The sequence below is a fragment of the Trichosurus vulpecula genome, chromosome 8, assembly GCF_011100635.1.
Source record: "Trichosurus vulpecula isolate mTriVul1 chromosome 8, mTriVul1.pri, whole genome shotgun sequence".
Taxonomy (NCBI): domain Eukaryota; kingdom Metazoa; phylum Chordata; class Mammalia; order Diprotodontia; family Phalangeridae; genus Trichosurus; species Trichosurus vulpecula.
In genome coordinates, this window is record NC_050580.1 from 33,240,401 (window position 1) to 33,262,356 (window position 21,956).

Below are 21,956 nucleotides of genomic sequence, written 5' to 3' on the forward strand. Positions count from 1 at the left end.
GCTCTAACTTATGTCCTTTTTTTTCTTTTTTGCATGGCAAGAGAAGCCAAAATAGTTTTCAGACCTAAGGAAGATGTATTTCTGCTTGATAAAAAGGAAAGACTTTGTAATTATGAAAATCCTAGTTAAGATGGAAAGAACTGGCCAACCAGACTGATCCCTTTGACCCAGCAATACCACTACCAGATCTGTATCCCAAAGAGATAACATAAGAAAGGGAAAAGAACCCACATGTTCAAAAATTTTTATAGCAACTTTTTGTGGTGGCAAAATGTTGGAAATTGAGGGGATGCCCATCAATTGGGGAATGGCTGAACAAGCTATGGTATCTTAAAGTAATGAAATATTATTGTGCAATAAGAAATGATGAGCAGGCAGATTTCAGGAAAACCTGGAAAGACTTGTATACACTGACGCAAAGTAAAATGAGCAGAACCGGGAAAACATTGTATACAGTATCAGCAACATCGTGTGATGATCAGTTATGAATGACTCAGTTCTTCTCAACAACACAATGATCCAAGATAAGAACAAAGGACTCATGAAGGAAAAAGCTATTCATGAAGGAGAAAGGTAAAGAACTGATGGACTCTGAATGCAGATTGAAGCATACATTTTTCACTTTATTCTTTTTCACATTTTTTCCTTTTTGATCTGTTTCTTCTTTCACAACTGTGACTACTATGGGAATGCTTTATATCATAGCACATGCATAACCTATATCAAATTGCATACCATTTTAGGAAGAGGGGAGGGAAGGGAGGTAGGGAGAAAAATTTGGAACTCAAAATCTTATAAAAATGAATGCTATGCTAAAAACTGTCTTAACATGTAATTGGGAAAAATACTATTTAAAAAAGTGAGTTACCCAACTAGCTGGGTCCCTTCAGGCAGTTCAGTCTACTCCCTCTCCTTCTCCTCCTCCTCTCCAAAGGAAGGTAAATTTTGATGGCCAGAAGCCACCCACTTAACTTGGGGTTTACTGGCTAGATTTCTTTCTTCTTTCCTTTCTCTCTCTCTCTCTCTCTCTCTCTCTCTCTCTCTCTCTCTCTCTCTCTCTCTCTCTCTGTCTTTCTTCTTTCACAAAATCTTAAACCCAGTTCACTCTGAAGCTCATAGATTGGACCACAATAGGTCCCTGCCCAAGCTCCACTTAATGGCCATATTTTGAGACCTCCTGGCTTGGAGTGAATGTCAATGGTATCTGTTTCTCTTCGGAACAGAAACCCTGAGGGTCTTCCTCTCCCAGCTTGATTTTGTTTTCTTTTTTTCTAATTAAAGGGGCTATCCCTAGACTCACTTCTTAAAGAGGCTTATTCACTGAATGGGCATTACCTCACTCTAACGAGAAAAGGCCTTAGCTTAAAAGGGCCAGGGTCTTCCATTGCATCCTGGGTCATCTCCAGTCATCCCAATGAATATCTGGTCCCTGGACCCAGATGGCTCTGGAGGAGAAAGTGAGGCATTGAAAAGTGAGGACTTACTTTTCTCTCTTAAATTTTTATTTCTACCAGTGGGGTCAGAAAGTCTTTCCTACATCAGATTTTGCTTCTCTTCAAGTTTAAAACTTATGTTTATGGTGGTATATGTGGTTCCTGGTATTTAATTCTAAAGGTAGTGCTCAAATGAGATCACAAACCAATCTTAGTTCATCATAGAATTAAACCGAGTTACTAAACCTAGTAAGCTACCTAGATGATGGCTTAAATGTCTACATTTAAACAAATATTTCTTTTAGAGATAAACTCCCTCTATGGAAAGTAACCATTAGCACCATCCTAGAGCACAAAGAGTTTCCCAGGAGGGAGTGGGTTCCTCCCCACTCGAAGTCTTCAAGTAAATTCTGTAGGACCATTTGCCACTTATCTTGTGAAAGAGTCTTATTTGGGTTAAGAGTTAGTCTCTAAGGTCCTTCCATCTATGGAGATCTTTGATTTAAGGAAATTATTATTTTTATTAAAATATGCAGATCAAATTTCAAAAAGATATTACTACCCTAAGGATAAAAATTATTTTGGTTTTGTCAGACTCTAACAGGTGACCTTGCACAGGCCTCCCTCACTCAAATCAGAGTCAACTCCAAGTCACGTCATTTCTCTGATGCCATGGTCCTCTTTGAAAATGAAGGACAAACACAACAATTAAAAAAAGTGGAAGAAGGGCTGCCTTGAGAGGTGGAAGGTACCTTCTCTCTGGAGATCTCCAAACAGACACTGGATGACCACATAGTTGACCACATATAAAAGCGATTCCATCCTATGATGAGAGGCAGTGTGGTTGAGTGAAAAGTACACTGACTTTAAAGTCAGAGAGTCTAGATTCAAACCCCAGTCTTACTAGGATTTTTAAATCTCACTTACTTTTGTGAGCTGGTACAAATTAAGGTATCTGGACCTCTGTTTCATCATCTGCAAAAGGAGAAGATTGGACCAGATGAGTTCTAAGGGACCTTTCTTGCTTCTAATCCCATGATCCTCTGAGGTCCCTTCACCTCTGTATGAGGATAGGATCATTGAAGAAAACACTTCATAGACCTGGAAAGGCTGTATAAAAGTGAGTTATGACAGTCCAACTTCTTCATGCAAGAATTCCCTCTCATGTGAAAGGGAATCATCCAGCCTCTGTTTGAAACCCCCAGTGACAAGGAACTCACCTTCTTTTGATTAAGCTTGCTCTTCTGTAGGATAGCTCCAGTTATGAAGTTCTTTCTTATGTTGATCAGAAAAACAAAACAAAACCAATTACTTCCCTACAACTTCCAAGGCAGGCCTTAAGAACAATACAGAGCAAGCCCAGACTCTTTCTCATAACAGTGCTTTCAGGGTTGGAAGACAGAGCTCATGGATCTCCCTTCCCCCACCCTGCACCATGCTCAAGTTAGTGCCTTCAGCCAGAGCAGTCCTGGTCTCCTTTTTGCAGTCATCTTCCTACAGGCTCTCTCTAGTGTTAATATTCCTCTTAAAATGTGGTGCTCTTAACTCGTAACATGGTTCTGCAGGTTTGGACCGTCCAGGGAAGAGGGCATCATGAGGCCAATGCTTCCTTCATCCTGGGTCTCTCAGAATCTTTCTGCTAGTGAATTGCTTTTCTAGCAGCCACAACATGCATTGCTGGCTCCCACTCACAGGTAGGCAGATAAAACCCCCAGATCCTTTGTGCACAAATCGCTGCTTTTCCTCCTTTTCTACTCTCCTCTTCCTGCTTCCTCCTTCTTCTCCCCTGCCTCCTCCTAGTCCTTTCCATCCATCTCTTCTCCCTCATTTGCCTGTATTTCCTCTTCCCTCACTTTGTTCCTTGTCTTTTCCTGTTTTTCTTCCTCTTCATCTCCCTTATCTTCCATTTCCTTTCCTCCTCCTCTTCTTCCCCTCCTTATCTACCCTTTTCTTCCATCCCCTCCTTACCCATCTTTTCCTCTTCTATTCCCATTCCTCCTTTCCTCCTCCATTTCCTATTCTTTCCTTTCTTCATTTCCTTCCCTCTTTCTTTTCCTCTCTTCCTCTTCCATCTCCTCCTGCTAGCCCTCCTGCTATAGCTCCTCCTTCCTACATCTCTTCCATTTACATCTCTGGGCCTCAGTTTCTTCCTCTGTAAAATGAGAAGGTTGGACAAGGTGATGGACCAAGGTCCGGACACTCCAGCTCTAAATCCTATGATCATCCAGAATTTATGGGTTCAGTACTGGGGCCTTAGAAGCCAAGAAGAGTTTGGCCTTGATACATACATAAGGGGAAAGGAAGGAAGGTTGACACTTGAGGTTTTGTAAAATGTCAATCATACCTTCGGTGGAGAGAGCATTCTTCCTTCCTTAATGCCTCAAAGCATTTTGACCAATATGATTTCATTCATCTTCAGAGTAGTTCTGCTGCATTAGGCTGTGGCTGGGTCTCTTTACTGTTGGGAGAAGGCACAAAATTATTAAATGATGCACAATAAGCAGCAAAAAGCCCCAGGCTGAGGCCTGACCTCCCTTCCCTCCCAGAGCGTATGTGTGTGTGTGTGTGTGCTTCTGTGCTTAGAAATCATGGAATCAGAGAGGCCGGAAATGGAGGTCACTATCACTCTGACGCATCAGCTCAGTATTCTGGATAGATATCTAGAAGTCCTGGGCCCAGACAGTTCAGAGCACAAATATTGGCTGCTTATAAATATGGGAGCCGGAAACACATCCTGCTGTTTCCCCAGATTCCATAATTGACTGACATTTGTTTTCTGGGTGTTCACTGTTCTTCCCTGAGGGGGTTGGCCCCCTGCCCTAAAGAGATGCTGAATTCACTCCCAGCCCTCATCTTTCCCTCCAGAAAAGCAACAATAATGAACAGCAGGGGTGGCTTTCCGCTGTGGACAGAATTGCAGAAGGCCAGACTAGGATATCTGAACCGTAGGAGCAGAAGAGCTACAAGGAGTGAGAGGGGGTGGGCGGGCAGAGAAGACAACACACTAATAACAGCTCACATTTCTAGACTGCCCCGAGGATTGGTAGCAGAGGAAGGAAGGAAGGAAGGAAGGAAGGAAGAGAGAAAGGAAGGGAGGAAGGAAGGGAGGAAGGAAGGAAGGCAGGAAGGAGGGAAGGAAGGAAGGAGAGAGGGAGGAAGGGAGGGAAGGAAGGAAGAGAGGAAGAAAGGAAGGAAGGAAGGAAGGAAGGAAGGAAGGAAGGGAGGAAGGGAGGGAGGAAGGGAGGGAGGAAAGAAGGAAGAAGGAAGGGAAGAAGGACTGAGGAGGGAAGGAAAGAAAGAAGAAAGGAAGGAGGGGAGGATGGAGGAATAAGCGTTTGTATAGCACCTACTATGTGTTAGGCATTGTGCTAAGTGTTCTATAAATACCTCATTTGATCCTCACAACAATCCTGGAAGGTAGCGGTATTATTATCCCTATTTTTTTACAGGTGAGGAAACTGAAGCTGAGAGCGGTTAAGTGACTTAACAGTCATACAACAAGTAAGTGTCTGAGGCCAAATTTGAACTCAGGTCTTCCTGACTCCAGATGCACAAATGTTTACATGATTAGTCTCAGGGTGTAGGAGAAGGAAATAACAGAGTTGAGGGGTGGAGAGAATTCCAAGTTGATGATAAGCTGGCTTCATACGGGGCTGTGTACACAGTAGGTGCTTAATAAATGTTTGTTGAGTTGGACAAATAAGACAACCATCACCATAATAACATGGCCATGACCCTTCCCAGAGTGATTGCCCTACAACGAGGCCTCAGTGTGAATGACTATCTTCACTCTACCAGCTCTTCTGATTCTGGGCCTGATGCTCTTCCCACTGCACCTGGCCACCTCCCTCCTGCGCAGCCTGTCTATGGCGGTGAATGCAGGTGTTTGGCCAAGAGCCCGGGCCTACACGGTCACTATTTACTAATTCCTGGACCTCACTTGTCCTGCCTGCAGCTCCTCCTCATCCTCCTCCCTCGGGCGCTGGGTTTCAGTGAGTGTGCTCCGTCTCTCCTTGGAGTGGGCTTTGTGCACTCAGCCTGACCTCAAGAGGGGGAAGATGCCTAGTTCATGTCTCGTTGCTCATGTGACCCGGACGTCCCAAACAGAAGACCCAAATGCTTTGTCCCACTTGGCTGGGGAGGGGAGGTAGAACTTTGAGCAAGCCCGTGGCTCAGGAAGGCGAACGCCAACATGTAGCTGCTTTCAAGATTGACCTCATGGTCATAGGCCCAGACGAGGCCACATATGTAAAGGGCTCCACAGACCTTAAAAGCCTTAAAAAATGTCAGTTATCAAACTATCACCCTGGTCATTGGCACTGTACAGAGGGCTGTGGATACAAAATAAGGCCAAAATCGAGCCTCTGCTCTTAAGGAACTCATTGTCTATTGGCTCCCAGAGATGAGAGCTAGTGTTAATTCAAAAGTACTAATAGCTTCCCTTATTGAGCTGAAGTGACTGGGAAAGGGGAGTTCTGCAGGTCTTTGAAGAGGTAGAAAGGCCGGGCATGGGGGAGGGTGTGTTCTCTCTCCAGGAGCAAGCTGCAAATATCCCCAGGTCAAGATTGAAACTGATAACGATAGCTTGGAATTCTAGAATACTTTACTATGGTTCACAAAGTGCTTTTCCCATAGCAACTCTGAGAGACAGATATTGACATTCCTATTCTCCCCATTCTGCAAATGGAGAAACTGAGTCTCAGAGAGTTGAGGTGACTTCTCCCAGGTCACAAAGTCACTAAGCCCCAGCAAGCCACCCCTGGAAGTCAGGTCTTCTGATACCAAAGGCATCAGGTGGGTGGGAAGGCTGGAAGCAAAAGGTGTAGGTGGGGCTTCCCAGGGGTTAGCGACCCTGAATATAGTCACTGCCTGCGCCAGATTAACCTTCACTCCTCCTAAATGCCAGCACCCTCCCTCTGAGGGTTAGCACTGTGTGGGTCAAAAGACCACTGGCTCAAGTAAAAAAAAAAACAGAGGTGTCTCAGTTTCTCAAGGCAGAAAAAAAAACCCAGAAGCTTTATTTGATCAAGTCTCGAAAATTGGGCATCTCTCACTACCAGGGTGGAGATAGCAGTGAAGAGAGGCAAGGGGGGGAAGGCAAGCAGGGAGATATATACACTTGTACAAACAATTCTAAGAAATCCACCCCAGAGGCTGGACCCCTGTCCCCATTTGGGGAGATGAGTAGCCTCACAATCTAACCAGGCATAAGTTTTTACCCAATACAAGCACAGAAACTACAGAATCACCTCATAGGGAAACTTTAATGCTAAGATGGCTGTCTGTAAGTAGGCTAGGGGAGGGGGAGAGGGGAATATCATCCGGTTTCCCCAAAATCATAAGATTTATAGGAAAACAAAACTTAGGCCTGGTGAGGTTCACATCCTAACTAAATTTGTACTATCTCTATTTGAATATTGCCTTGCCTGAGTTATTCATAGGGAAGCTTTCACAATCTTGTATTCCATTCACAGCTGAGGTGACCTCTATAAATCTAAAGAAGGAGGAGGAGAAAGACATTCCTAGAGGCTAAATAATCAGATTCCCACAGACTCAAATTTATCCCATTTCCCTTTTCTCTAAATATTGATTCTCAAACATTTTAGATATATATACATATACCCTAAACCACCTGTGAAGCCTTCACACTTTATTCTCTCACTACCTCACACAGCTCCAATTTATCCCGTACACACCTCATTTTTACATGTTGTTTCTTCCATTAGACTGGAAGCTCCTTGAGAGCAGGGACTGTTTCTGCCTGTGTTTGTATACCTGGTGCTTAGCACAGTGCCTGGCACATAGTAGGTATTTAATAAATGCTAGTTGACCTGACTTCTGGGTAGCACAAGAGTCCCTATCTCCCCTACATGAACTGCTGGTACCCTCGGATTCAGTGAAGTGGCAGAGCTACTGTCCATACAAGGCTCTGGGTTAGACACTGACATTCTCCCCAGCTCTACAGGGAAAGAAGCACCAGGTCTGGAATTGGGAGAGTTGTGTTCAAATTCTGGCAGTGACACTTACTTGCTGAATGACCCTGGGCAAGTCTCAGTTTGGTAAATTGGAAATCATTCTGGATCCACTCCTAGCTTTGGGCAAGGCTTCGGCCTTCCTGGGCCTCAGTTTCCCCTCTGTAAAAAGGAAGGGGCTACCCTTTAAGGTCCCTCCCAGCTCTAAATCCTGTGTGGCCCTTGCCTTCTTCACAATTTCACCAAGGCCTGGCCCCGAGGCCCTGACCAACAAATGACCTGCTCTGCCTCGAGAAACTCCCACATGCTCATTTCTACAGCAACCATAGCTTGGCCCTAGACGTTGCCGACATAATTGCTCCATCTCAGAGCTCGTCACGATTACTAGACATTAGTGTAATTTTCTGAATTTTCAAAGCAGCACATCTTCATTGAAAGCACCCCTTGTCAGAATTTCAATTTCTTATTTTCATCAAACCCTGGCATTACTCATAATGGGCTAGAAGGGGCCTTAGAAGTTATTTAGCCCAGCCCCCTCATTCTACAGAGGAGGACCCCAAGGCCCTGGAGGGGACACGGTTTCACACAATAGGGAGTGGCAGAGAGAGGGTTTGAACCCACATCCTCGGAGTCCAAATCCTGGCTTCCTTCCTTTGCACAGACTCTATACCCTGAGTAGCTTCCATTTACATGGACTTTCCCCCTTTAACCTCCTTCACTGTCATTGTGTTCCCTTTCTACATTTACCCCATAATGCCCCTAAGCTCACTTTCTCACAGATGTTAAGCCCTCCAACTAGGAGTGTATTGGTAAATGTTTAACTGCCAGATCCCCAGAGGAAAACATGTAGGCACTTTTAAGTTGAATCTGCATTATTAGCATTTTCTACATCACTTTCTAAGTCTAGACAACGAATAAAACAAGCCAAACCCTGACTTGCAGTGTTTGCTAATTTCCAAGACATGAATGCTCACAATGAAATTTTTAAAATTTTTATTTATTTTAATTTTAATTTATGGAATAAAACAAGCATTTCCATAACATAGTATAATTTTTAAAAGATGATTGCACACAAAACCACAAGTCTATTATGTACAACTTGCTATTCCTCTTAAATATATTATCATGTAAATTTCTTTTTTTTCCTTCCTCCCCTGCCCCAGTCCTAGAGATGGCTACCATTAGATACAAATACATACATACATACATACATATATATATATATATATATATATATATATATATATATAGTGTGTATGTATATATGTAAAATATATATGTATATTCTGTGTGTATATATGTAAATAAATGTGTGTATGTATACATGCATATATAAATCATTCCATACATATTCTGTTTCTCTGGATGCAGATAGCATTTTCCTTCATACATCCTTCGTAGTTAATTTGTATATTTATAACAGTCAAAATGACTCATTGGCTCCAAGTCACTCCTAAAACAATACTGCTGTGACTATATACAACACTCTCTTGGTTTTGCCCGTCTTGCTCTTCATTCTTTATGCAAATCTTTCCATGTTTCTAAGACCTTTGAGCTCACCATTTCTTACAGCACAGTAGTATTCTATCACCGTCATATACCACAACCTGTTCAGCCATTCCCCAATTGATGGGTATTCCCACAAGTTCCAGTTCTTTGCCACCACAAAGAGAGCTGCTATAGATAATTTTGTAACAAACAGGTTCTTTTCCTTTTTCCCTAAACATCTTTGGAAATAGACCTAGTAATGGCATTGTTGGGTCAAAAGGTAAGGCAGTTTCATAACTCTTTGGTCACGATTCCAGATTGCTCTCCAAATTGGTTGGATCAGTTCACAGATGCACCAACAATGAATTAGTGTCACCATTTTTCTACATCCCCTCCAACATTTGTTGCTTTCCCCTTTAATCATTTTAGCCAATCTGGCAGGTGTAAAATGATATCTCAAGGTTGTTTTAATTTGCATTTCTCTCATCAGTAATGACTTAGAGCATTCGTTCATACGACTACATATTGTTTTGATTTCTTTATCTAAAAGCTACCTGTTATATCCCTTGACCACTAATCACCTGTGGGATGACTCGTATTCTTAAGATTTTCATAAGGAAAATTTAACCATCGGCTGTCATGAATATTCCTCTGCCGCCGTCCCTCCTTACAAAACACTTCTTATAGGGAGCTAGATTTCCATCATAGCCTTCCCTCCATGCTGGTGTTTCTTGACTTTAGGTTAGAAAGTCCCACAGACTTCCTTAGAATCATAGATTAGAAGGACCTTCGGTGGTCATTTGGTCCAACCTGTTCTTGGGTCATCGATGCCCAATAAATGTTTCTCACAAGCGGTCATCTAGTTTCCAGCGAGGGGAACCTCATTACCTCCCGATGTGACCCAGCTCCTTTGGAGCCGGTTCTCCTTGTTGGAGCTGAAATCTGCCTGCTGCCGCTTTCACATTGCAAATTGTTCTGCCTCACGGAGCCAAGCCAGCAAGTCTTCCATGTGATCAAATACTTGGAGACAGCTCCCATTTCCTGCCCCCAACCCCACCCCCCCCCAGTCTTCTCTTTCCTGAGCTAAACACCCCCCAGTTTCTTTGCCTCCTCCTTACATGAAATGGTCACCAATCACTTCCCCATCCTGGTCATCTTCTGGATACTCTCCAGTTTGTCCAAGACCTTTCTAAAATATGGTGCTCACCCCTGACCACACTTGTCCAGATGTGAGGCTGTGGGACTGGGATTGCGCTTCTGTCCTTCACACCGTCATAGCCTTCTCAATGCAGCCTAGGATGGCACTAGCTTTTTGGTGGCCATGCCACACTGTTGGCATAAAGAACTTGAAGACCTCATCTTGTCCCATTCCCTGTGGCCTAGCCATACCTCCCCCATCCTGTACCCATGAAGTTGACATTATGAACTCAAGTGGACTTTGGTTTATATTTGGTATACAGTAAAGAGATCTTGGTTTGATCATTCTGTGACTATTATCAATCAAGGCATAAAAGAGGGAAATCTAAGCTTGCCAAAGATGTTTGCCACTATCATGGAGGAGTGCATTTGGTGGAGGGAGTTTCCACACCAAGAGTCCCCACCCACAAGACACTCCCTCTCAAGAAAGCACAGGGCACTTGATTCCCTGAGCATACAAAGATGAAAAAGGATCCCAAGTCTGCTTTCAAGGGGCTTTTGGACTAGTAGAGTACAATATGACACCTGCAGAAAGAAGCATGATTTGGTAAAAGGGCTGCTGCAGAATTTGGAAACACAGGGACTGAGTTCAAATCCTGACTGCCATTTCTCCTTGGGGGACTTTGGCAAGTCAGTTCACCTCTGGGCTTTGTTTTTTCTCATCTGTAAAATGAGGGGGTTCGAGGTGATAGCCTTGAAGGTCCTTCCCACTCCTAAAGCTATGAAAGAATCACACACACACACACCCCAGAGTGATAAGAGCAGGGGAGAGACAAAGTGTAGGCCCAGAACTTGTTCGTATCCACTATCTGGGGCATGATGAAGGAAGGGGAGCATTGGAGGTGGCAATGGGGGGGGGAGGCTCCTCTACCCCTCCTTAGCCTGCCAAGGCCATTTGATTTGCAGGCAGATTTTATATGATTTATTAGTGAGTCCTCCAGCAAAGAGAGGGGGCAGGACCACTCTCCCTACTTTTCAACTGAAGAGTGTGGTAATAGGCTGACTCACTTCTGGGAACATCTCTATACACAACCCGTGGAGGGAGGCCAAACCCATTTATTGACTGACAAAAAGTCTGAAGGTTTTGCTGACACACTTAGCCAAATTAACCCAAGGTTATCATTTATGAAGCTCCCATGCTGCACAGGAAGGCGTCATATTGAGCACCAAGGAGCACAAGGATGGAACAGGAAAGACTCTGGTCTGAGGGAGCTGAGAATCCAACAAGGGGCACATGACCAGACTCCCAGATTTGAAGTGGCAGCCTCAAACCTTGGTTCCCGGCTGTTACTTAACTGCTACTATGACCTTGGTCAAGTCACTATCTTTGGACCTGAGTTTCCTCAGTCAGTCAGGAAAAAAGCATTTCTTAAATGCTTACTATGTGCTAACCCTTGGATATACAAAGAACTCTCCCCCTCTCAAGGAGCATATATTCTAAAATGATCAGTGCATGCAGTGAGTGATCTGTAGCTTTGGTGTAGAGGTTCAGGAGTTAAATGTGAAAGGGAGATGACAGAAGCAGAATGGAGAAGGCCTAGATGTTTGTGAGGTCCTTCTAGAATGACTACAAAATTAAGCGGTTCGAAAGGTGGCATTAGTGGAAAAAGCCCTAGCTGGAGAGTCAGAGGTCCTGGGTTCAGATTCTACCTGCCTTTGTGACTTGGAACAAGTCTTTTTCCTCTCTGGAAAGGCAGGAAAAAAAGTCATGAAATGAGGGGTTTGGACCAGATGACCTCCAACTTCCTTTCCAATTCTAAATCTGCGATCCTATGACTAGATGATCTTTAAGGCCCTTCCCAGTCCTAGATCTGAGGATCAGAGAGGGGAAGGTCACACACATGGTAAGGAGAGAATTAGGTTTCTAATTCAGACCTGCTGACTCCAAATTCATTGCTTCCCCCGCCACTCCCACATACACAGTAGGCTAAGTTGTGTGAGAAAAGGAACTCACAAGTGGGACATGTTTGGACAGGAAGGGAGAGGGAAGGGAATAAGCATTTATTTTACAGAGCACCTACTATGTGCCAGGCACTGTGTCAAGAGCTTTTACAAATATTATCTCATTTGGGACAATTTCAAATGAATTTCCACATTGGCAAGGGAAGTGCTTTAAACTCTGAATGAGAACTGTGGGGCTGTGTCCCCTTTCCTTCTTTTTGGCCCAGGGATAGATGGAAGAGATAGTTCATAGTTGGAACTGGACTTGGTGGGAATCTCAGACTGATCTGGAGGAAGAGGAATTGTGCACCGAGCAGTGGTGATGTGGCTGTGGGAGTGGCTGCTTCCTTCCCTCCCCAGCACAGTGACGGTAATCGGAAAGACGCAGAGATGGACCTGACTGTAGAAGTCCACCCTTGATGGGCTTGAGTTGCTTCTGATCATGAGGGAATGCCTCTGCATGAAAGGTGGATGAACTGAATTAGCCATTTTGGAGGATCTGAGGAACAAAACTCTTCGCTTTAAACCCTTGCTCTCTCCACATGCTTATCCCGTATCAAGAATCACTTATAATTTGTTTTTCTCATTATGTTCTTTTATGTTGGTTTTGTTTTTTCTCCACATAAATTTATGGTCAACCGAGAAATGTACCTTTCTTGTGTGTACCTTGTAATTACAGAAGTCACTGGCCATTTGACCACAAAGAATCTAGCCAGTGGGAAGCTTCCTTTCCAGCTTGGCTAAGTGCTGCCTAGCCACAATTCTATTGATTATCCTCTAAATTTCCCAAAGGCAGAATTTCTAAAGGAATGTGGGGTTCCTCTTATCTCCAGAACCATCAGCCTACAGCAACACTGTGAAGCTAAGAAATCCAGCCCTAATCTAGGAAGAAAGAGTGGAAAAGGGCATGGCTTGGACCCTGGAGCAAAGTCTCCATCCCTTGTCCGAAGGGAAGGCCGGTAAACTAAAAGTCCTGCCTCCAGCCAGGCTTCAGGAATAGGTAGGCCTGGTGGTCAGCCTCTCACCTACAGGGAGGTCCAGTGAGTCAACTTTGCTCTCCACAGTGACACCTACAGGTTGCAATGATTCTTTGTCCAGTGTGGTCTGTAGATATTAGTCCTGGCTCTATTGTGTGCTAGCCGTGTGACCTTGGGCACGTCATGTCAACTCTCTGAGCCCTCCTCAATTTCCTCTATAAAATGCAGATGGTTATCCTAGCACTACTGACATCACAGACCTGTTGGGAGAGAAGTTCTTTCGAAAGCACACATCACTAACAGAGACGGGAGCTGTCATTATCACATAAGAGAGAGGTGGATGAGGCGATAAGCCTGAGAAAGCTTTGTGGACGCTATGGAGCTCCAGGATCTGAGTTTCCACAAATACAGACAATCCTAACTTACACAACTCTCCTTGAATTTTCATAAACCAAAGGAATCTGTTGCATAACAAATGGAAACAAATGAAATCCACTTTTGCTACTGGGGTGAGGAACCAGCTTCATTTTTCTTTTTCTTTAGAAAAGAATCAGAGATTGATTGGGAAACGACTAAACAAGCTGTGGCGGTACATGAATGCAATGAAATATTATAGTGTTGTAAGAAACAATATGATTAATACAGAATTTTTTTAAAGGTAAGAGGAAAAAAGACAAAATTAGTTAACACATCAAAAAGTCTGATGTTATATGCAATGTGCATTCCCACAGTCCCCCACTTCTGCAAAGGAGCAGGGGTGGGAGGAGGTGTCTTCTCTGTCTCTTCTTTAGGACGAGCTTGGTCACTAGAAGTTCACAGTATTCACTTTAATTTTGTGGTTGTAACCATTTTACCTGCTGTTGTCTTGGTTCTACTTACTTCACTCAGCATCAGTTCAAAAATCTCCCCCTGTTTTTCTGAATTCTCCATATTCATCATTTCTTATGGAGATACACCACTTGTGAATAGTTTGCTATGGGTGTGGCACAGAAATATTGGGGTCTGGAGATGATTTCACAGGTGGGGCATCTCCCAGTTTAGACACAAAATAGGCTACTGGACAGAGTGCCACGTTCAGGATGAGAGAACCTGACTTCAAACCGTGGCTTTGCAGATTACTCCCTGGGGGGACCAGGACAGCCATTTATCTCTCTGGCAATTTTTCCTCAACCGTAAAGTGAGGGGTTGGCCTCGATGGCCTCTATGGTTCCTCCCAGTTCTAGAGCTAGGGGCCTATAAGGCAGATCAAGACTTGCTCTGCAAACTGTGGTCTTACATGAGGGCCACTGGGTGGTTAAACCATTTACCCCAGTCACGCGGCCAGTAGGTGCATCTTCAATTCAGCTGAGAAGTACAGTGGCCCAGAACGAGATTCCCTGCCCTTTCCTCAGGAGCAGAGCAGATCTCCAAAGACTGTCCAAGCAATGGGGGAACACTTTCAGAGGGGCCTTCCTCCTTGTTACCTTCCTGGGGACTCTGTCCCATGAGGTTGCCGGAAGGAGGGGGTAGCTGCAGCTGGCTGGGAGGAACCAGTTCTGGGACTTAGAGTATGGGTCCGGCTTCCATCCCAGCCTCTGAAGGCATCATCCACGGGAACAGCCCTAGCGCAAATGTCGGCTGGTCACTGCCTCTGCAGGCGCTGCATCCCCCACCTCCTCCTCCTCCTCCTCAGCAGTCACAGCTACTGACCACTCAAAAAGCTCTTGTTGGCCAAGTTGCTGCCCTATCAAATGGCCCGGCATCAGAACGGTTGTGATTTTATTACCAATGGAAGTGACACAAAGGTTGCCTTACCGTTGCCTCGCTCCTGTCCAGCCTTGCCGTTGGCCCTGATGCCACACTCTCCCATATGTGTCATTTCCCGTGATAATGGGAGCCCCATGACAGCGGGGACTGTCTGCTTTTCTGTTTTGAGCTTCAGCAGAGTACTTGGGACATAGTAAGTGCTTAATAAATTCTTATTTCTTCTTCCCTCTTTCCCTCCCTCCATCCCTTCTTTCCTTTTTTTCTTCCCTGCTCTCTCTCCCTTCCTTCCCTATCCGGTCTGTACTCCCAGCCTTAGCAGCTTGGTTGGACCAGCCATCACTTGACCCACCCTGGCACAACCTTTAAGAACCCAGGGTCCCTTCAATACTACAAGGAAGCACCAAGGACTTTGGTGAAGGTATGAAAGCCTAGTCACTGAAAAAAAAAAATAAGGCACAATTGGCTTAAAAGGAACAGATCATTGGCAGTATGGAAAATCAGTACAATATAGCAGCAAGGACACTGGATTTATACTCAGATGACCCGAGTCTGAATCCTGTCTCTTACTGCTTTGTGACCCTGGTTGAGTCACTCATCTTCCCTGGGCCTCATCAGTAAAATGAGGGGTTTAGGCTCCAGGGTCTCTGTGATCCCTAAATCTGTGACTCAAGGTCCCACAAACAAGGTTTCAACATTTAAACTGTTCATGAAAGATTTTCTGGAAGTGCTCAGGGCAAGAAAAATCTGGTGAAGAGGCTAACCCAGAAACACTTGGTCACGGAGGATTTGGGGTGATGCCCTGTCCCATGAATTAGCCCAGGGAGCCAGGCTTTGCCATAAAGAGGGAAGTTGGGAGACCCGAAGTCAGCAGCCTTGGGCGGCCTTGTAACAGCTCAGGGACCTGGGGGGCTACTAGCCATGTTCGACAGAGAATGGGGTGGGGGTGAGTCTGCTCTGGAGTGAGGACATCCTGGGCATCGAGGCTAGCTGCTCCCCTATCAGGACCCAGTGCCATCGAGGTGCCTTATCTGCCCTGGCGTGGAATAAGCTGAAGCTCTAGAATTTCCATAGCTCTAAGTGGCCAGGGAGATCACTGAATCTGGCTTCCTCATGTCCCAAAGCTCCCCTCACTGACAGATGTGGAAACTAAGGCCCAGGGAGGGGAGAGCACTTGACCAAACACATACAGCTAATTGAGGGCAGCACTGGAACCAAGGTTCTGGAGTCCCAGGCTGTGACTCCTTCCCTAGAGTACAGGGCCTCTCTGGTTTAAAATGAATCCAAACAAGGGTTTTAGGAATTTAATGTTTCATCCATTCTAAGAGTTAGCGGCATTTTAAGAACTGTAGAGAGAGGACACCGCTTAACCCAAAGGGATGGATCTCCAAATGGTGGTATTTCAGGCACTGGTCAGGGTGCTGCTTTGGCTGGAGCGGGGCAGGGGTGGGGCGCAGCGGGGGGCGGGGGGGTGTCTTCTGACTCCTCCCAATCATCCCAAGTCCCCGGGGCCAATCTCTTCCTCTCTGAACAAAAACAGCAGGGCATGCATTCTTCAGGTGAGATTCCTGGGTCCTGGCCCTGCAGGTAGTCTGTGCCAGGTGGAGACAGTCAGCCAATAAATATTTACTGCTATGTGCTGACACTGTATTAAGTGCTGGGGATACAAAAAGGTAAAAGACAAGTGTCTGCTGTCGAGGAGCTCAGTCTAACCGAAAGACCTAGACACCACCCCCAAACCAGTCACTGCTCAGGTGAGATCAACATGTCCTTTATTGCAAACCCAAAACTAACCAAGCACATTTCACGTCACAGGTTGGGTTTTTTTTTTAGACCAAAGGCTTCTCTGGCCAAGTTTTCATAAGTTATCAAGGCAGGAATTTCATTTTCCACAGTAAAACTTCCCCAGCAGAATGTGGAGACCAAAGTTCACATCCTTGAGCCTAGCCAGGGGTGCGCTGCACAAGGCCTGTGCATGTGGCTGGGCGGGCCACCCTGGAAGCCAGGGCTGGGTGGCGCAGTGGACAAAGGTGTAGATATGGCGACTTCAGGCAAACTTGCCCACGTGGTCTTGGATAACTCATTTCCCCTAGTTCCTCTATCTCCAAACTGAGGGGCTGCTCCTCATGTATTAAAACCTCATGCTCTCAGCCTCGGTGAAAAGCACAGGCGTCCGTACCAGACTGACCCCAGCGCCCAGAGCCCCGCCTTGGACCCCTCCTCTGTCACACTCCCACCCACAGTCCTTTTGGGTACACCTGCCTCCCCTCACTTGTGGAGCCCATGAAGGAACCAGGCTCTTCTTCCTGGCTTGTTCCCAGCATTCTTGGCTCAGGTCAGCCTGGTTAGGAAGACAGCACTTGTAGAGCTTGGAGGCCATCAAGTTCAATACCCTCAGGTTACACATGAGTACACCGAGGCCAAGGTATGTCCTCAAGGTGACAGAAATGGAATGCTGCCTCCAAATCTGCTGCCCTTTATGCCTCACCTGCTAGGCCCTGGAGATGGAGCGATGAGGAAGAGCTGTGGCTCAGAGTGGGGCAGGCAGGCAGGCAGATGTGTTAAAAGGTACGGAGGCAGAAATTGGAAGGCAGTCAACAGTCAGCATGTACTTACTATGTGCCAGATGCTGGGCTAAGCACCAAGAATACAAAAACCAAAACCCAGGCCCTGCTCTCAGGGAGCATACATTCCAATGGTCCTAGGAACAAGTGAACTGTGGTTTTGGTCTAGTGGTTCAGGGATAAAGGCAGAGGACAGAAGTGTGAGGACAGAGAGCAACAATGTGTGTGTGTGTGTGTGGGGGGGTGATTCTGGAGTGAATTTGTGAAGAGTGGGGAGATACTGAGGGGCTATCAGAAGGCAGGAGTCTTGGCATTGACCAGAGTAAGTCAGGGGTGGGCAGGCCCTAAGGAGAAAGACTCCTGGGATTAGGACTGCAGAGAGCAGAGGTCTGGGCTGTGTCCTGGGCTCAGGGATGCCCCCGACCCCTTGCTCCTCACAACAGTACCACCAGGACCACAGCCCCATCAGATTCTCTGGCAAGTTTCTGGAGATCAATAAAGAAAGAGTGCTTGGGGAAGTGAGCGTAGAAGTTGATGCAGAGCTTGGGGTGGAAGCGTGTCAGAGGGAGTGCCCATCAATAGCCCATGATACTCTTCTCCTCCTGGGGGCACCTGGCTATGCCCCCAAGCCAATGGCTCACAACGACCAGGATCCTCAAGTGGCCCTCCCAGTGGGCCTGGGGCCATTCTGGGGCTAGCACTTGGTGATGGAGAAGGAGGAAGAGCTGTGGCCCAGAGTGTGGGGAGATGGGCAGGCAGGTGCATTAAAGGGTATGGAGGCCACACTGGGTCCATTCTCAGGGAGGCCTCACATCCAAATTCACTTGAAAAGCAGATGGAAGGAGGGTAAGAGTTGGGGGTTCTGGACCACTGCCCTTCCCTGCCTCATGGGGATTTAGGACTGAACAGCTCCCCTTTCTGGAGATCTGGAAGGTTTTCAAAGGTGTTTGATGACCTCTATTTTAGTGAGGGGGATACTGAGGTTCAGAGAAGCTAATAACTTGTCCTTGGTCACCACGCTAGAGCTAGGGCTCAAAGGCTTTGAAGGCTCTCCACACCAGGAGCATTCACCAAGCAGCCTGGGCCCCCAACCCCCGCCCTGGAAGTGACAGGTCACTAGTCAGGACTCCTAGGGACAGCCTGCCTTGGGGGTCATCATTCCGCTGGCAGGGAGGATGGTCAGATGGTCGGCCCCTTTAATTACCTCCATCTGGGGTCAGGCACATCTGAGCAGCTGTAATGCTGTGGGAGTGTATCTAATGGTGGTGGGGAGGATGCTGTGGCTGATCACAGACCTTATACAGTGCTCCAGGGTTTGCAGAGCACTCCCTATACCTCTTCCTGTTGCCAGGACTTTGCCCAGGCTGTGCCCCATACCTGGAAGGTTTTCCCTGCTCACCTCAGCTGCTTAGGTGCCCCCCTAAATGAGGCTGTCCTTGGCCCCTCCTCCAGCCGCTCGTGCCCCCCATCACCTTCTATTTACTTTGTATGTATTCTGCATAGACTTCTCTGTGTACTCACCTCCCCAGAGCTCATGCCCCCTCATCGAGGGCAGGGCCGTGATGTGCAGAGCCTGGCACGCAGATGCTTACTAATGATCTCTGAGGTTCACAACAGCCCTGTGAAATACTAGGGAGGTATTAGCCCGATGAGCCTGAGTGAGACCAGTGATGTACCCAGGCCCCCAGGCCAGAAGTCCCCCGGGACTCTCAGTGACCACGGCTTGAGGCACGGAGGCAGTACACTGGCCAGTGCTGCCACCTCCTATCCCTGAAACCTGAAAGGCTGGAGGATGTAAGGGATGACCGCTGGAGCACCCTCCCCTGCTCCTGCACCGTCCACACCAAAGCAAGAGGACAATCTAGGCAGGCTCGGAGGCAGCTCTTCTGGCCTGGAGCTGGAGGTCCTGGGTTCAAATTCTGCCATTCACCACCTATGTGCTCTCTCTGGGCCTGTTTTCTTGAGGTTCTGAGTCACCTTCCAGTTCCAGGGCCTAGGACCCCAGAACACAGCCCAGTCACTCACTCCCTATGTGACCATGGGTCAGTCACTAGCCTGTGGGCCTCAGTTTGCCCCTCTGTAAAATGAGAGGCTGAACTAGATCAGGCCCAAGGCCTCTTCTGCCCTAAATCCTGTGATCTTATTTTTCCCTTCTAGACTAGCCTGGGTGTGTGAGCTTTGGGCAGGAAGGAGTCAACCATGAGCTGAGAGCAGCAAGAAAAGACTAGAGCACTGAGACCCAGCAGCAGTCCCTTTGGGCTGAGCAAAGGGAGTGAGACAGATGGGTTAACAGCTCTGTTCTCAGAAGTGCCAAAAGGATCCCTAAGCACCTTCCTCACAAGAGCCCAGTGTGGTCAGAAGGGCAGGGAGAGGGGCAGGGCCTGGAGCCCTGGGGACCATTTCAGCCCAGGGGTACAGCCGCAAGCCTACAGCCAGAAGTGCTGCAGAGAGGCCCCAGGACATTTTCCTCCACACCCCCTGACTCTTCAGAGAGGATCATTCATAGGTTTGGAGTCACCAGCTCCTTCCTGGAGCTTCCCTCCTCCTAACACGTTGGGCAGGAGAAGCTGATAACAAGGGAGAAGTTCTCCCTTTCTGCCAGATGAGGCTCGAGGCCAGCACAGGGAACCAGCCACTTCCTGGTGGCACCAGAGTCAGAGCCCAGAAAACAGAACCCGGCCTAGGCACCCCTCCCTCCATCGGACCATCTCCTCCACCACTGCTCCTGGGGTCTGGCTACAATGCTAACACACTCGTCTTGTAAATGCTGTAATCCCTCCCATCTCCCCCCCCCACCATGGCCTCCCCTCCCCCAATGACTCCACAGCCCACCCTGCCCCTCATAGAGGCTGCAGGGGAGGCATCTGCTGGAGTTCCCGCTAGGGTCCAGGCGCCAGGCATCCTCAGTCCTGCCCCTCTGGAAGCGGGTCCAGCCAAGTCAAGCCTGAGCCCTACTGCACTCAATTGCTCTGGCCTTCTTCTGGGGACATCAGGAGGTCGAACTTGATGAGTGGCTTGGCAATCACTCGCACCTCTGCGTTCAGGGGGTTGAGCCGGAGGTTCACACTTTTCAACGATGGCATAGCGGCCAGCTTCTCCACGGGGACATCTGTCGGGGAGAGGGGAGACACGTTACTCCGGGATCCGATGAACCCCGATATCCCTGGGAAGTCCAGGTGCCGCCCTCTGGTCACTGCTGGGGTCAGACCGTCCAGCAGCACAGGCACAATAGGTTTTAGAACTGAAAAGAATCTTAGAATACGAGACAATGACTCTCCAGGGTGGGGACACACTATCAGACTGGCTACAGTGGAATGACGGCTGCACTTCGACCTGGCTTCCAATCCCAACTTTGGGCAAGTCACGAAACCTCTCCGGGCCTCAGTTTCCTTGTGTGTAGAATGAGGAGGTGGAACTAAATGACCTCTGCGGTCCCTTATGCACTAAATTAGTCTGAGGAGCCGGCTTCTTTTTATTCTGCTATAAAGGATGTCTCACTGGGTAGGAAAGAGAAGGCGCGTTCTGAAATGAAGGTGATGGGAAAACGAGAGACATCAACACCTTTTCTGAGAGGAAAATATGAAATGACTCTTCGAGTTCAAGTCCATCCCATTCACGGACAAATCAGGAACAAGGCCTAGGGAGGGTGAGTGGTCTATGGTGGGCGTTCTTTACCTGGGGCCTACAAACTATTTTAACTGGTAGCTGTACTTCAATGTCACTAGTTTCCTATGTAATGATTTTATTTTATGCACTTAAAAGCATCATTCTTAGAAGCGGGCCATGAGTTTCACCAGACTGCCACTGGGATCTCTGATACAAAGAAGGTTAAGAACCCCTGGACCAAGGTCACAGGTAGTCAAAGAGCACAGCACAGGATCTGAACCCAAGTCTTAGGGAGGCAGAGCTGGGGACAATGGCCCCTGGCCCTCTCTGCCAAGTCACAAAGGAACAGGAATTAGGCCCAGGTAACAGGAACATCCATTAGCGCCTCAAACACCTAATCTGGATTCATCTGCCTGGACGTGGCCAAGAACACTCAATTAGGGCTCTCTCACTCAGGGCCCACCAGCTCTGCTGGTGACTGGTACCTTCTCCACTCCCCACTTCATCTCTCGGAGCCAGACAGCTCAGACTCACTAATTGCCTCTCTCCCAAAGAGTGGACAAGCTCTCGGCGGCTCTGATGCAAAGAGGGACACAGGCCAGTCAGGAAACTCTGATAGAAATAATAGAGGCAGGAACCCAGAGAGCTGAAGGGGAGCTTTAAAAGAGACACCTCCTCGGCAGATAGAGTGAGGGCTGCCCCAGCCTCCTCTGTCTCTTATGCTCTATTTATTGGTGGTAAAGCAACAACTAAGCCCAGCTCCCTCACCTGAGCACTGTCCCCAGTGGTGCCCTCAATCCAGTAACTGACAAGTAGCACAATGTGTCTCAAGAGGATGTAGAGAACTGAAAACCGTGCTGGGCAGAGAACACAAGAATGCCAGAGAGCAGGGGAGGGGCCCCAGAAACAGAGTATCCAAGTGAGGGGGGCAGGGCCTTCAAGCAGAGCCTGGAAGGACAAGGCCCGAGTAATAGATGACTTAACCCATAGGACCCTAGAAGAAATGTCAGAAGTCAGCTAGCCAAACTCCCTCCT

The 21,956-nt window shown here is 47.2% G+C and overlaps 1 protein-coding gene across 2 annotated transcripts in view; it reads right to left on the bottom strand.

The window, feature by feature from the left end:
• Positions 1-16,501: 16,501 nt before the first annotated feature.
• Positions 16,502-21,956, bottom strand: part of LRRC20 (leucine rich repeat containing 20) — a 123,715-nt gene continuing 118,260 nt past the window's right edge. For both annotated transcript variants that reach the window (XM_036736588.1, XM_036736587.1), the window contains exon 5: positions 16,502-20,424. In XM_036736588.1, the coding sequence (XP_036592483.1) occupies positions 20,276-20,424 (149 nt within the window). In that variant the 3' untranslated portion in view covers positions 16,502-20,275. The remainder of the gene's footprint in view (positions 20,425-21,956) is intronic.